This window comes from Gymnoscopelus braueri, assembly GCF_963280865.1.
Source record: "Gymnoscopelus braueri genome assembly, chromosome: 16".
In the NCBI taxonomy this organism is placed as follows: domain Eukaryota; kingdom Metazoa; phylum Chordata; class Actinopteri; order Myctophiformes; family Myctophidae; genus Gymnoscopelus; species Gymnoscopelus braueri.
The window spans coordinates 352,699-366,403 of record NC_137616.1 but is presented as its reverse complement, the minus strand read 5'-3'; the positions used below and the strand labels follow the sequence as shown (position 1 = coordinate 366,403).

Genomic DNA, 13,705 nt, shown 5'->3' with positions numbered 1-13,705 from the left:
TTTGACTCTGTGTGGGGGGGGGGAGCGAGTCAGCGAGCTGATCAAGGTGTCTATTTGCTGCTCTCTAGTGGCAGATTAGTCGTATGTGTTTAAAACAGCACTCAGACAATTTATTTGAATGAAAAATTACAAAATAAAATAAAAAAACACGCAAATCGCTGTCACAGGGGTGAGTACAGTAGGAATACACTCTGGCAGTCAATGAGTTAAGACCGGGAACGCATCTGTGTGTCATTTTTTGATTTCTTTGGACTATTCAAAAATATTTTTTTTCGAAAATAGCAGATCTACAAGCTCATAGCGCGGCACTCGGTGCCGCGCTATGAGCTTGTATATCTGCTATTTTCGAAAATTTGTGCAAATCTTTGAATATATCTATTTTTAAGTGAACATTTTTGACTCAAATCTTTGCTTCTGGGGATTCTGCAAATGTCTTCTAAATCCTAACAGTAAAAAAAAAAGAAAAACTTATGTTGCTATAATCAGTGGTTCTCAAACTTTTTCAAGGACCACCCAAAATGATATGTATTTGGCCGCAGACCCCCATCTCAAAATATTTTGTTCCAGGGACCCCCCAGAAGCAAAGATCTGAGTTACAAATGTTCGCTGTAAAAATATATATATTCAAAGATTTGCACAATAGCCAAAGAAATCTAAAATGACACAGATGCGTTCCCAGTCTTAATGGGTTAAATGTATCACTCATACGAATTAGGACAATTAGCTTTTGTTGAGCTGCAAATTCAGTACCGTTGTGAGTTTGTAGATCGGCTATTGTTGGCAAACGTTCCCCCCAGAATAGGGATGCTGGTGTTTCAAGTGTTTAACAAAAGGGGCATTTTAAGTTTTAAGCATATTTTGATTATCGCGTTAACATCGTTTTTTTGCCACAATAATGGTGACATCCCTTACGCCCAGGAACCACAGCCCTTACTGAGGGGGGCCGAGGGCCTGGCCTCCCTGGAAGCCAAGCTCCATTCCTCTGGTTCTGCTCGCAGCTCAAAGAAAGGAGGCCCTTCCAGCCGCGTGGAAGACTCCCTGTCCGGAGAGTCGGACGTGGACACGGCCAGCACCGTCAGCCAGGTAAGCAACAAGAACGTCCCGGTGGCGTCCAAGAAGCGCCCGGCCATCAGCGGGCTGCAGAAGGAGAAGTCCTCGTCCAGTCCGTCCATCCAGGAGAAGGGCCGGCAGCTCACCGCCCGAGAGCGATTGTCGGAGAAACGGCGGAACCAGGCGGCGCCCGATACTTCGTCCTCCTCTTCTTCCTCCAAGGCGGAGGCGGCCAAGAGGTTCCAGATGCGTCGTAGCGCAGGGAACCGCGGCTCCCTGGACTTGTCGGAGGGCCAGCAGCAGGGTTCCGGTTCTGGCCAGCACTGGACTGACACCGCGTCCTCGGACCACGAGACGGGGTCGCGGCCGTCCGGCCGGAGCAAGAAACTTATCGCTCCTCTTCAGAAGGAAGACAACGGCAAAGCGGGCAAAACGGCGACTCAGCAGGTTCTGACCCGATCGAACAGCCTTTCGGCTCCCCGGCCCACCCGCGCCTCCATGCTGCGGCGGGCCCGGCTGGGAGAGGCCTCTGACAATGAGGGCACCGAGACGGCTTCTCAGAACTCGGACCACGCCCCGGTTTCGTCCAAAGCGTCGGCAGAAACGAAGAAGCTGATGTCCAGACTGGACATCCTGGCCATGCCCCGGAAACGAACCGGGTCCTTCACGGCCCCCAGCGACAACGAGTCCTCGTCGGGCCGCCCCGCTCACTCCGGACGGACGTCAGAGTCCGTGGCTCCGACCAGGAAGACTTCTGTGGGCGACGCTAAGCAGGCTGGGACTAAAAGCACCGGACCTGCAGGGAAACAACCTCTGACCAGAACCAAGTCCACTGGAGTCAAGTACCCTGCTGCCAGTAAGTACAGTACTGCTTGTCCAATAAAGATATTTAAAGATAGTGGTTTGTAGGGTTGAGATCCGGAACAACATTGAGGACCTGGAATCAGTTCCATCACATTTGGAACCGTTTCCGGAACGGGTTTATCACACATTCAGAGCTTCAATGTGGACTTCAATGTCTGCTATACAATTTCAACGACCACCATAACTCTGAGGCCCCGTTTAGATGACGGTCTCTAGAGAAAACGGCAAAATAAAATATCAGATGTGCCGTCCGTTTAGACGACAACAGTGTTATTGGGGGTTGAAAACGCAATAAAGTGAAACTCCCTTCCAGAGTGGAACGCTCCACCTCGCGTCTCCATGTAAACATGCAAAACGGTGTTAACCAGTGTTGCCAGATTCTGCGATAGAAATAAGCAACCAGTTCTATGAAAAAAAGCCCAAAAGAAGTGACTAGGCTACGGCTACTTGAAAATAGCCGATCTACAAGCCGCGTTGTGAGCTTGTAGATCTGTTATTTTCAAAAAAGAAAATAATAATCTTGAGGAAAAAAAAATAGGTCATTTTGGAACATTTTTGTATGGGGGTCCCTGGCACAAAATATTTTCAGAAGGGGGGTTCGTGGACAAATACATAATTTGACATGAAGATGTTTAAGAACCACTGGTTTAAACAACATTAGGAAACAAGCCCAAATAAGCAACTACACTTTAGAAACAAGCCCAAAGTTGCTTATAATAAAAAGACATGGCAACCAAGCAAACAGCTGTGATAAGAACTAGAACAGAAGTTGTTCTACGTGTGACATGTCTATCTGTCAGTGCGTTACCGCCACCTAGCCACCTGGCATGCACACTGCATCGTTTTCAATCACTGTTGAGTCTCCGCGTAAACTCAAAATAAAAAGTGAGAACGGAACGGCACTTTGACGTTTTCTGTTCTGATCGTTGCCGTGTAAACGTGGCCTGAGAGTGTATAAATGGAACCCCCTATAGGAATCGTTAAAGGGAACCCTTAAGGAATCGGACCGTTAAGAGGGAATCGTTCAGGAACCGGAAACGTTAAAATCCTGAAGGATCCCAGCCCTAGTGCAAACCACTAGGCTAATGTCTTTTAATTACAGTTAATGCTCATTAAATCCACATACCAACCTTTAAGCTAGTCCCACTGTAAACACAATGGAAACATACAAGTACAACAAATGGAGACTTGAGGCTTGACTTAGAATCACTATGTGCAAGACTTGACTTGAAAACAGACTTCACTGTTAAGACTAGGGATGCAGATCATACATTTTATTCATATCAATACCCTATCGTTACTGATTATCAAAAACGTATAGATGCCGCTGTCAATACTTTTATATTATTTCTGATGGAAAGACATCAAGCGATTCTTAATAGAACTGTATTGCTTTTTAATTTCTTAACCCATTTAGACCTAAGGCCGATTCTAAAAACATCTTCTAAATCCTGACCTAAGTTTTCTGAAAAACTTAAAAATATTAAAGAAACTGGTTTGTTTATATTCCAATTAAATATTATTCCAAACTAAAAACGTGTCACATCGTGACGCATTGTTTGCTTGTAGATCTGTTCTTTTTGGATGCGACACGGTGGTACTACGGTGTGTACTTTATTGTGTGCAACGTTGAGGTTGAGTTGCTTAATGATACTGACATTGTTCAAGACGTTTATTAGGTTTTATACCAGTGATTTTATGAAATGACATGATTCTCGTCTCTTAACACGTGACATCACTTCACGGAGCCACCAGACTCGATGAGATTCTTGATAAGCCCAAACATTACTGATTCAACCCCTAGAAACCACTGGGAATAGAACCTCTTAACACATACAGTGCCAAGATCCCGTCTACACGTTCTTTCAAATCCATCGCTTGAGTGCCAGGATTCATAAGAGCCTGTTTACACGTTCTTTTGAATTTTCATTGTTTAATCTGTGATCGCACGGCTGTGTTTATTTCTCATCAACACTTTCGTTTTCCACTTACGTCACACTCACCCGGAGCCGGATGTAAAAAAAAAAAATCATTTCCGGGTCACGTTGTTTTTCTCCGGTGATTTTCGGCCAGAATAAGGAAAAACACGGTTTTTCACACGGTAGAAAAGACAAACGGACAGCTCAACTTCTATTTTCTTTGGTCCGGGTGACTAACAGCCATCGTCGTAGTGTATCACGTCGTTTTCAGGCCGATCAGCGGGCCGGGAATTGTCGAAAACGTCACATCCTTTGAATGACCGGATATGACGTGGGCCTGTTTGGGAGGGGGTGAGCGAGGTGATCAATGTTTGGATGTGCTGCTCTCTACTGGTGGAACAATCGTAGGTGCTTGACAACACAATCAGAGAATGTATTTGAATGAAAAATTACAAAACAAAAAAATTAAAAAACACGCAAATTGCTGGCACAGGGGTGAGTACATTATGAATAAACTCTGGCAGTCAATGTGTTAACATTGCCAGTGTTAATGCCTTGCTCATTCATTTTCAATGGAAACTCGCCACATGAAGATGCAAAGCGACCGCCAACCTTTGTAGCTGCTACAAAATCTAAAATCCAAGTTGAGCTGGCTTCAACTGCAGCTGCAAAACCACCAACTGTTGTTCAACCATGTCCACTCACCGTCTCTCTTCACACAAATCCTACTTGTTTCCAGTGGTGGAAAAAGTACTCAAATGTTTTACTTAAGTAAAAGTATCAATACTGCAATGTAAAAGTGGTCTGTTACAAGTAAAAGTCCGGAATTCAACATTTCCTTGAGTAAAAGTAAAAAAGTATTGGTATCAAAATGTACTTAAGTACCAAAAGTAAAAGTACAAAAATGTTTGAAAATAGCAGATCTACAAGCTCCCAACGCGTTGCGGTGTGACGCGTTGTGAGCTTGTAGATCGGCTATTTTCATATAGCCTAGGTATAAAATAGGGCTAAAGTGGTTAATGTATGTTTATAATGTAATATATTTATATCTGCAAAGTAACTAGTAACTAAAGTTTTCAAATAATTGTAGTGGATTAAAAGTACAATATTTACCTCTGAGATGTAGTGGAGCCGAAGTAAAAGTATAGACAATTGGAAATACTCCGGTAAAGTAAAAGTACCTCAAAATTACAAAAAAAAAGTACAGTACTTGAAATGTACTTAGTTACTTTACACCACTGCTTGTTTCTGTGTCAGCCAGTTCTGTGTTCTTTTAACCCCAGGCTTTATATTTTCCATTATATTTCTCTCGCTCGTTGGACACATCCTTGACATCAACAAGCGTGTTGATCAACTCTTAAATGTGGAATCTTTGTATCCTGTGTGAACTCTGAACGCAGAATAATGCCTTGTTCAGTCCATTGATCTATGTGTTTTGTCTATGGTTTTGTCCCTTCAGCTTCTCGTCGGAGACCGAAAGGTCCGGATTCCTCTTCGTCTTCTGAGGATGAGTATGAGATGACGTCCAGTACTCCTAAACCCAAACGCTCCTCCCAGCCCCCCTTCTCCTCTCAGAGCGCCCGCGCACAGCGCTCCAAGTCCGTCTCCGTGGAAACGGAGGATGAAGGCCAGAATGACGCAGACCCCTACCAGAACTGGTCCACACACAGCGCAGAGATTGCTAAGTAAGAAACACACACACACACACACACACACACACACACACACACACACACACACACACACACACACACACACACACACACACACACACACACACACACACACACACACACACACACACACACACACACACACACACATGGGGCGGCCATAGCTGAGTGGTTAGTGAGCCCGCCTAGGGAGCCAGAGGCCCTGGTTGCCCTAGGTACGATTCCAGGCCACGTCAGCATATGTGTCGATGAAATGAAATTTGTCCCTGAGCAAGACTCTTAACCCCTAATTGCTCACAGGCCCTCATTGGAAACAAGCCCGCAAGGACTTTCATGAACGTCCTGTTAAAAGGAATTATCCTTATCCACACACACACACACACACACACACACACACACACACACACACACACACACACACACACACACACACACACGATGATAAGAACTAGAAAACCTCAACCTGGGTGCTGCTGCTAATAAGTAGAAAAGTGCACTCTTCTGAGTGCAGGTCACTGCCAGACCATGTTGCCTATAAGGGCACGCACATTTTAGAAGTCAGTCATAGCCAATTGGAATGGAATATGACAAATCTGACTGAAAGATTTTGATCAAATGACTGTGTGAGTTTTGGGCAAAGTTTGTAGGATTAGTAGAAAAAAAGTGTGTTTTGAAGAAAACACAAAATGGCAGGCGGAAATGGGCCTGGCCTGTGTGGGGAATTGTGTCATAATCCAAGTTTGTTGTTTAGTTTTTTTTTGTACGATCTACGGTTCAAGAGTTATAGGCCAAAATGTGAAGCAGCCTGTTATAACGCGACCATGTGGCTGATTTTGGTAAGACAACATTTGTGCAGAGGTTCTTCCTCTGCCTACTGGGACTGTGCGTGCACGCTGATCGGTCCAGCGGTGCCAGAGATTAGCTGTTCACAGACGGACGTACTCACAGACGGACAGGAGCGAAAACATAGTCTCGAAGACAATAATAATGCATAAGATTTATATATACAGACAAGAAAGTCTCCACTGCTTAATGTGTGCGTGTGTGTGTGTGTGTGTGTGTGTGTGTGTGTGTGTGTGTGTGTGTGTGTGTGTGTGTGTGTGTGTGTGTGTGTACGTTGTGTGCGTGTGCACGTTGTGTGCGTGCGCACGTTCTGTGCGCGTGTCTTTGTTGCCAGGCTCAGTCAGGACCTTGCTAAGGACCTGGCCATCCTGGCCAGGGAGATCCATGATGTAGCTGGAGACTCTCCCAGCACCCCGCCCACCCCCAGCCCCACCCCAGCATCCACCATGTCTGCCCGGGAGGAGGTGAGTCACTACAGCATCCATACCATCAATACTGCATCATCAATACCATCACACACATTGATTGATTTAACCACTTGAACCCTCTATTCTTAGTAAAACGAACAAACGCTTACATGGTGTGCTCTTTCCTCTATCTACACCAAATCTCTTCGCCAAAAATAGTCGATCTGCAAGCTCTTGCTGCTTGTAATTGCTGCTTGTATAATTGGCGAACGCCGCCCCCTAGGTCCGGGGGGAGACAATCGTGTCTCCTGGTTATTAATTTTTTTTCCAAATTGTGGACCCTGTTGAAAGCTTCACCGAACACTGATTCAATCAACATCACAAAAGGCTTTTTTTCAGATTCACATTCAAACATGAATACTCTCAAATAAAATATTGACTTAAACCGATTTATTATTTTGTTATCGGTCCGATACCGATATTGCAAGTTTAATGCTGATATAGCTGGCAGATATGGGCGGCAGTGGCCGCAGAGTGGGTAGAGTGGCCGGGTAGAGTGAACTGGAAACCGCATGGTTCCCAGTTCGTTCATGATTTGTGTGCATGGGGATCTCATCTTAAACAAGCTCAGTGCTTAATGAGTCTTCCAGTTTAGTAGACCTTGTATTGTGAATTTGTACTTCCATGTACTGTTGTTCTCATTTCTTACTAAATAAAGTACATCAATCAATCAATCCCGGGCTGGGGCGCTCCCCCAGAGTTAGTGTCGAAGTGTCCTTGAGCAAGACGCTGAACCCCTAATTGCTCCCGATGAGCAGGTTGGTGCCTTGCATGGTTTCTTCCGCCATCGGTGTATGAATGTGTGTGTGAATGTGTGAATGGCACAATCAATGTAAAGCGCTTTGGATAAAAGCGCTATATAAATGCACCATTTACCATTTATAGCCGATACCGATATGATGACCGATTAACCGTGCATCCCTAGTTCAAGTGGTTAAAGACTTTTCATTCTCATTTCTAGGTAGCAGCTCAAAGACAAAATACCTATTCCATAATCGAAGCAATCAGAGCGTGTTGTTTGCAAAGAGAGATATATTCAAACAAGGTTTTACAATGGACCTCCTCTTCTGACATACATGCAATGCTAAATGAAGAAACCCGTCTCTGTCAACAGCTTGGGCTACTTGTGTCACACAACAGTCACATTCCTGTTGAAAAATGCAGCAAACTGTCTGTGTTGGTTTCCTTTTTCACTTGGTTACCACTTATGGTGTGACACTGACTATAGTCAGAGTCAACATGAAGAATTAAGGCCTTTACACACCAGGAGCCACGCGATTAAATTATACGAAAATGCATTGCAGTTATTTTGCATCAAACTTTTATTTTGGTGATGCCTCCGATTTTATTAGCCCAGAAACATCTACCTCGTTTTGAAAAATAATTATGTCACTTCATCACCTTGTTATAATCACGCTCAGCAGTTTAAATTTGATTGATTGATTGATTGACATTTTTATTAGGCAAAATAATGTAAAACAACACAGTTACATTTATGATACTTTTGTCTAAAAGGTCCGACCAAAAAAGTCCTTGCGGACTTGTTTCCGTTGGGGTCCTTGAATTAATTTCATAGACATATATAGTAGCAACCAAACAGTTCAAATCAACATAAAAAACAGAGAGAACAAAATGGACAAAAAAAGCATCATGAAAAATAAAATAAAAAATATATATATTTTTTTTTAAAGGGGAGGGGGGTCGTTTGTCTACAGGGAAACTGGTACTACCTCCTCTTATGGCCTCCAGAAAGATGAGTTTTTAGGGCTGTTTTGAACGAGAAGTAGTCGGTTTTATGCAAATTAATCCCACGAAATTAACGCTCCCAGTGCGTATGGGCCTTTAATGTGTTTTTGACAAGAGGAAACAAGTGTTGCCATGTCTGCTGATTATATGCGACTTCAGGCTTATTTTGGCTTGCTTCCTAAACATTTTCATGTCAAGGACCTCCAAATTAATTTGTATTTGTCCACAAACCCCACAAAAAGTTGTGCCAGGACCAGATTTGTGTTGTTAAAAGGTTTTTAAAAAATATCAACAATTTGTATAGCCGCTATTTTCAAATAACCGATGTATTTGTTTAAAGTACTCATGTGGCCTATAGTCGCTTCTGTAGTATTTTTTTCATAGACCTGGTTTCTTATTTCTCTTGCAAAATATCACAACAGTGGAGGAAACATGGCAGCGAATCACTTAGCGTAAAAGTAAATGAAAACGGAGCCAATATGGCAACATTATGGCTTTGAAGCTGACAAAAGAGATGAAACCCGTGAAAACACTGTTTGGAAGAAACATTATTTATTTATTTGAAGCAAAATGCGACCCAAGTGGCCAAAGTCAGTATTACCAGTTTGGTTTGGTGTTAAATGAAAAAGTTTAAAAAAACATTTTTATTAAACCTTAGTTGGAGCTCTGACTTTTGCACACTAGTCTTCCAATTGTAGTACTCTAGGGCTTGGGCGATATTAACCTCAAATAATTATCATGATTATTTCAAACTTTTGCCTTGATTGCGAAAATAATATGTTTATAGAGAACATAGCAGATCCACAAGCTCACGTGTTGCATCGCGAAGCGTTGTGAGCTTTCAGATCACTATTTTCCCTATTTCTGTACGCCCCCATAATGTACAATGAAGTATAATACATGGTTAAGTGGTTAATCGGATGAATCGATAAAAATCGATAAAATATATATTTATTATTATTTATTTATTTATTTGTTGATAGATAATAAATAATACATACAAATAAAACATTGCTTCTCCGTTATTGGATTTAACCTACATGAGCTAGATTAAGTCGGTTATTGTATGTAAAAATTGGTTTAGATATATTTTCGGTTAATTTCCCAGCCCTATAAGTAATTGTCCTAGCCCTAGTATGTAGCACTGGATAATAAATGTGATGTTTTAAGTTTATGAGTTGTTTATAAGTTTGGGTTAGTTGAACAAGTGAAATCTAAAATGCTTCTGGCTGCATGGTCTCCATGCTTGGACACTCATGCGACTGTCTCTCTCTCTCTCTCTCTCTCTCTCTCTCTCTGTCCTCCTGTACAGAGAGCATTTCCATTCTGTCCCACCAGGTCTCCACCATCACAGGTCTCTGTCTCACTTCCATCTGTCTCCTGCTCCCAAAAACACCTTGGTGGAATCAAACGCACCTCTTTCAAACCATTATGCCACTGATGTAGGGCAGACAATAGCAGATCGACAAGCTCAACGCGTCGCGCTGCGACGCGTTGTGAGCTTGTCGATCTGCTATTTTCTGCGAAAGCTTTCCCCACAATACGGATGCTGAGGTTTAAGTGGTTAAAGGAGACTAAATTACTTTATTTCTTTCTTTTCTACTTTATTGTTTTCTTATTCGTAAAATATTCCCCAATGGAGAATGAAAAACTTGATGAATTGAAGTGAATCAGAGATTTAGATTAACGACAAAAAAACAATATCAAAAATCCGTTCATAAACTCCAAAACACTGCTCTTAGTGTGTCCCAGATATCTTCTATACATTCGTATAACACTACGGTAAAAACCACTGCAAAAATCTTGATGAAAACAGACTTTTTAATTTGCTTAATCTTCATGGAAATAGACTTTTTAATTCACTTCATGTTCAAACACATGCATGTGTGCAAAAGGTGCATGGGCGTGCCCGTGTAGTTCAACCGGAGCTCATTCAAACGCACACGAGTGCTCGGGTGCGTGCAACTTATGAAACCGTTTACAAAGTTTATTTTCTTCTTCTGTGGTTATATTTTGGGAAAATAAATGCTGTAAAGGGATAGGGTACAACCAGAACTGCAATATGAGCGGTGTTTTGGAGTTGATGACTTCATCAAGTTTCTTTTTAGTTTTTGGATTCTTCATTCACCGTTAAGGAATAGTTTACAAATGAAACAGCTCTGTTTGTTAATTAAAGACATCGCAGGGTAAGACAATGATAGAAATAAAGTAATTTCTTGGGTGAAGTATTTCGTTAAGCCCAGTCCACACCAATGACTTGCGACGCAACAAGTTGCAACTGCTGGAACTGGTTGCACATTGCAACTCGTTGCGTTGCGAATCATTGGTGGTGGGTGACTGGCCTTAACACAAGATGAAACCCCCCAAACGTGCATGCACACATACACACGTACACACAGTCTTGTTTGTGTGTTAACCACTTAAGCCCTACAGTACATGTATATACTTAAGCGATTAATAGCGAAAACAGTCGATCTACAAGCTCAAAAGGGTGCCGCAACGTGTTGTGAGCTGACTTTTGACTTTTTTAAGCCTCACTGGCGTTTGAAAATGTACGTGTTTGAAAATGTTCGTCCACCTCCTCCAATGTGTTTCCTTCTGATTGGCTATGATCCCTCACTGACCCCCCCCCCCCCCCCCCCCCTTTGTCCATCACTGATCCTAACACTCCTCCCCTCCTCTGGTGTTGGATTTGCCTTCGTCATGTTTGATTGGTCAGGTTCTGTATCCCGTCAGCCGTTTTTTGTCGGTAACGTTACAGTTAATGGCAACTGTCACGTTGATCTATCATCTAACCAGCTTGGATCCCAGCACCACTAAAACTCACTGCATATACACACCTGTTCTGCACTTACTGCATGCTGATGGGTGCATGTGCCCGGGGTCAGCACACAATAACCTGTGTCATTGGGGGTTATTCATACAGTTTTAGTGCATAAATACATGGAGATTTGTTTGCGTTTTTGTCACATTCCTGAGCCAATAATCCAATATTTGACTAATTAGAGTTACTAGGAGACCAATCTTAACACATTGGGTGCCAAAACCGTATATATACGGTTTTGCGCATACTAACGTTGAGTGCCAAAACCGTATATATACGTTTTTTTTTTGCTTCACAGCAACAGGAAATATCACTCCTACAAGATTTAGACTCCAATCCACCTCCTGGTTAACTTATGACTTCAAAAACCTGTATCTCGGCTCCTGTGCACTTTTTTTTTTTACAATGTTAATTTAACTATTTTCAACTGGCTGCAACTATGGAATGGATTTAAATTTTTTTTTTAATTTTTTCCCCCCGATTGTACGAGACCTGTATGTGTGTAATGAGGGGATCACCGTGAGGACGGTGATCACTGAAAATATTTTGTGACTACTTGAAAAAGGTTCAAAATGTTTAAAAAGTCCTGGCACTCAAAGTATAATATTTTAATAAACCTCTGGCACCCAATGTGTTAACAAGAGCAACACTATATTTAAAACATTGTCTTTGAACCTGGATCATCAGTAGGCTCAGTGATTACACTGTGAGACTTGAGTTTATATTATTATTGTATAGAGTGTTGCATTGGTCTCCTACCACAGTGAGTTATTGGCTCAGGAATGCGACAAAAACTAAACAATCAACATGAAATCAAGGCTTCATGGGGTGTGTAGCTGATAGAAAATAAGTCACTGTTTGTAAGTATCCCTTTAACTAATCATTGTTCTCACTTTAGACACGTTAGATGCAAAAAGCATAGTTAACTGTTAATAAGTACATAATAAAGGATTTATTCACCTTACTCAGGCATTATGTCCACTTATGTCTACCAGGCAGCTGCAAAAAAAAAAACTGTTAACAAGTGCATAGTTAACCACTAATAAATGCATAGGGTTAGGGTTAAAGTATATTTTAATGTTAATAATCAGTCTATCAACCAATGTTTCCAATAAGTGGTCATAAATGTCTGATCATTTAACAATAAACATATTTATAATGCTATTATTAACAGTTATATTGTTGTATTAACACAAAATAAGGGCCTTAATACCTATTCATTAATGTTTATTCACTAGGGATGCAATACAATACAATACAATACAATATAAAAATGTTGGCCGATATCCGATTACAGATTATTTGCATGGTCAAATCTACCGGCACCGCAATCCAAGTTTCCAGTAAGGTTTACCTTCAACCTGTAATACTGTAACTGTGATTATGGGTGCAGATGCAGACTTCTAATAAACAGTGCTTCGTTATTACCTGACTTATTAGGCCTGCTGAGGCACATTGTAGTTCAAACTATGTAAATATGGTGTTTTTTTTACTTAACTTTTTATGAAACCTTTTGTTTTAACACATTGACCGCCAGAGGTTAATCTCATAATGTACTCACCAGTGCCAACGTTTTATTGTTGTTTTTGTTTTTTTCACGTCGCCATAAACCTCGTTAAAATCCTTAGGATCGAGCTGTGCACTGTTTGTAAACATCGCGGAGATCTGCCTGCGTGTACCAGTCCAAACCACGTGTCAAACGGGGCATCCATGTTGTAGTTAGAACGGTTTATGTTAAACAGTGATCAGCGAGGAGAAAAAACTACAGGAAGAGAAGAGCTACAGGAAGAGTTTCAGTGTGCGCTTTAGAATGGGAGCCGGCGTGATCGCCAAAACCGGATCCCAAATAATTCTGTTTCCGGTGGTGTTACAATGAAATGTGCCGTACCGGAAAATTGAAAAAAGTTTTTTTCGAAAAAAAGGAAAAAGCACCGCAGCCCGTAGGCTACGGGATCGGCGCTTAACCGTTGGATTTAACGGCCCGTAGAACTACGGGCCCGGCGGTCTATGTGTTAATGAATAAAATGTAATTGTGTATAACTCATACAATCGGGGTGGTTGTATTTGGTCTCCCTGCTCTTCTATTGAGACATTTAGGTGTCAAAGGTCATGTCTCACCTAGACACAGGATCTGACACCAATTCTGACCTGATGGTCATGATTCAATGTATCTCCTGAGCAAGCAGGCAGGCTCTATTAGCTCAATAGAAATGTCAGCACTTCTGCAGGAAACCGGGTTCAAATCCGGGGTAGAAGAGGAAAGTCACATAGTGCAGCTTTAACTACTACCAGAAACCACTGATTGAATCAGCAGCCTTC

At 42.0% G+C, this 13,705-nt stretch overlaps 1 protein-coding gene across 1 annotated transcript in view; it reads left to right on the top strand.

Annotated features, from left to right (window-relative positions):
• Nucleotides 1-13,705, top strand: part of cep170bb (centrosomal protein 170Bb) — a 62,311-nt gene that overhangs the window by 43,823 nt on the left and 4,783 nt on the right. The window contains exons 18-21 of the mRNA XM_080454116.1: nt 919-1,906; nt 5,293-5,518; nt 6,684-6,813; nt 9,875-9,916. Coding sequence (XP_080310242.1) covers nt 919-1,906; nt 5,293-5,518; nt 6,684-6,813; nt 9,875-9,916 — 1,386 coding nt within the window. The remainder of the gene's footprint in view (nt 1-918; nt 1,907-5,292; nt 5,519-6,683; nt 6,814-9,874; nt 9,917-13,705) is intronic.